This window comes from Oratosquilla oratoria, chromosome 22 (genome assembly GCF_046742065.1).
Source record: "Oratosquilla oratoria isolate Oo_2021 chromosome 22, ASM4674206v1, whole genome shotgun sequence".
In the NCBI taxonomy this organism is placed as follows: domain Eukaryota; kingdom Metazoa; phylum Arthropoda; class Malacostraca; order Stomatopoda; family Squillidae; genus Oratosquilla; species Oratosquilla oratoria.
The window spans coordinates 50,252,716-50,255,215 of NC_134798.1; the positions used below are offsets into that span (position 1 = coordinate 50,252,716).

At 41.5% G+C, this 2,500-nt stretch overlaps 1 protein-coding gene across 1 annotated transcript in view; it reads right to left on the bottom strand.

Moving 5' to 3' along the window:
- LOC143037385 (neural cell adhesion molecule 2-like) overlaps positions 1-2,500 on the bottom strand; it is a 58,419-nt gene that overhangs the window by 39,713 nt on the left and 16,206 nt on the right. The window contains exon 5 of the mRNA XM_076205522.1: positions 568-654. Coding sequence (XP_076061637.1) covers positions 568-654 — 87 coding nt within the window. The remainder of the gene's footprint in view (positions 1-567; positions 655-2,500) is intronic.

Here is a 2,500-nt window from a genome sequence, read left to right on the forward strand (position 1 = left end):
TGGCAGTGATGGTGGTGGTGATGATAGTGCTGGTGATGATGGTAGTGATGATGATGGTGGTGTTGATGGTGGTGGTGATGGTGGTGATGATGATAGTAATTATGATAGTGGTGATGATTGAGGTGATGGTGATGATGGTGGTAGTGGTGATGATGGTGATGATAGTGCTGGTGATGATGGTAGTGATGATGGTGGTGATGATGATAGTGGTGATGATAGTGGTGATGATGGTGGTGATGATGGTGGTGATGATGGTGGTGATGATGGTGGTGATGATGGTGGTGATGATGGTGGTGATGATGGTGGTGATGATGGTGGTGATGATGGTGGTGATGATGGTGGTGATGATGGTGGTGATGATGGTGGTGATGATGGTGGTGATGATGGTGGTGATGATGGTGGTGATGATGGTGGTGATGATGGTGATGATGGTGGTGATGATGGTGGTGATCGTGGTGGTGATCGTGGTGGTGATGATGATAATGATAATGATAATAATGATGATGATGATGATGATGATGATGATGATGATGATGACGACGACGACGACGACGACGACGCACTTACCTCCTTCCGTCTTGCAGACCAGGTCGTCCTGTTCGCCGACCTTGACCGGGTCCATCCTCGGGATGATCTCGATCTCCCTCGGAGGAACTGCGAAGGAGTTGGATTAGTCAGCCCAAGTCTCATGGCGTCAATACTCAATACATTGACTAGTAAATGTGTGTAGGCGAGTATACATTGATTAGTAGATGTGTGTATAGTTGATGTGTATAGCATCATCACCTGGTGATCGTCCAAGTCTCAGCATCTGGTCTAGTGATTTTGTTATCTAAGTAATATGACAAAGAGTGCTGAGTATATTGACTAGTGAGAGTGTGTAGGCAAGTATATATTGACTAGTAAATGTGTGTAGGCGAGTATATATTGACTAGTAAATGTGTGTAGGCGAGTCTAGCATCATCACCTGGTGATTGTTCAAGTCTCAGCATATGGTCTAGTGATTTCGTTATCCAAGTACTATGATAAAGAATGCTAAGTATATTGACTAGTGAATGTGTGTAGGCGAGTATGGTATTTTCACCTAGTAATTATTCAAGTCTCAGCATCTGGTCTAGTGGTTTCGTTAACCAAGTTCCATGACAGTTAGTGTTTGGTAGATTGACTAGTGAATGTGTGCAGGCGAGAATAGTATCATATCTGGGTGATCATCAAGTCTCAGCATTTGGTCTAGTGACTTTGTTATCCAAGTCTCCTAGCGTGTTTTTACTATATTGACTAGTGAATGTGTGTAGGCGGGCAGAGTATTATCTCGATGTGATCATCCAGGTCTCGACATCTGGTCTAGTGATTTTGTTACCCAACTCCTCAGCAAGTATTCAGTATATTGACTAGTGAATGTGTGTAGGCGGGTAAAGTATCGTCTCTCACGTGGCGATCATCCAAGTCTTAGCATGTTGTCTAGTGAATGTGTAAAGGAGAGGATTTCATATCTCTCCCGTAATTCCCCAAAGATCAATGCCTAGACTAGTGAATGTGTACAGGAAAGTATTCTCCACAACACTAGTTGATCATTAAAAGATCATTATTTGGAACAAAGATTTTGTGTAAGAATAAAGTTACTACTGATCTCCTACAGAATGCTTTAAATCAGAATGCTTTAAATCAGTGGGTCCGCAGGATGGAGAACTGAATATATTAATCCTGTCACGTCTCAATTTTTTATATATAATTCATAATTACAAATTGTGTCTAAATCAAGACGTCCAAGTTCTTTTTCTAGATTTCCCTTGATACAATTTGCACAAATTCCTATGAAAATAAAACTTTTTACTAACAATCCTTTCATGCAAATGTAAAATGACCATATCCTATCTAATACAGTATCAAATAGACCCAAAGCTTAAAAGGTCTAGAAACACTACGTTGATCCACCCAAAGATCAACTTCTGATCAATCCAAAGATCAACTTTCAATCAATCCAAATATCAACTTCTGATCCGTCCAAAGATCAACTTCTGAGCCACTGATCATGTACAGTCGGCTCCACTACCATCTGGTGTCTCTTGCAAGCTGATTTGTTTACATTGTACATTTACGATAAGCGTAAGTTTACAATATCGTGAAGACTCGAGTCGTAAACTTCCGACTGTAGTACTTAGGAGTGGAAGCACCTGTATACGGGTTTCTTGTTGATCTAAGGATTGATAGTTGATTTATACTCATCACTACGATAAAGGATTTATAGGGTCTATTCTGGCTAACGACATACATACATACATACATATACCAAAGGCCTTTTTCCCCTTACAAGGGAGGTAGCCAACGAAAAAACATTCTATTCTGTTTAGGACACGCACATACATACACACGTACACACATGCACACACACGCGCACACACACATACACATACACACACACAGACGCGCGCGCACACACACACACACACACACACACACACACACACACACACACACACACACACACTAACGCGCGCAC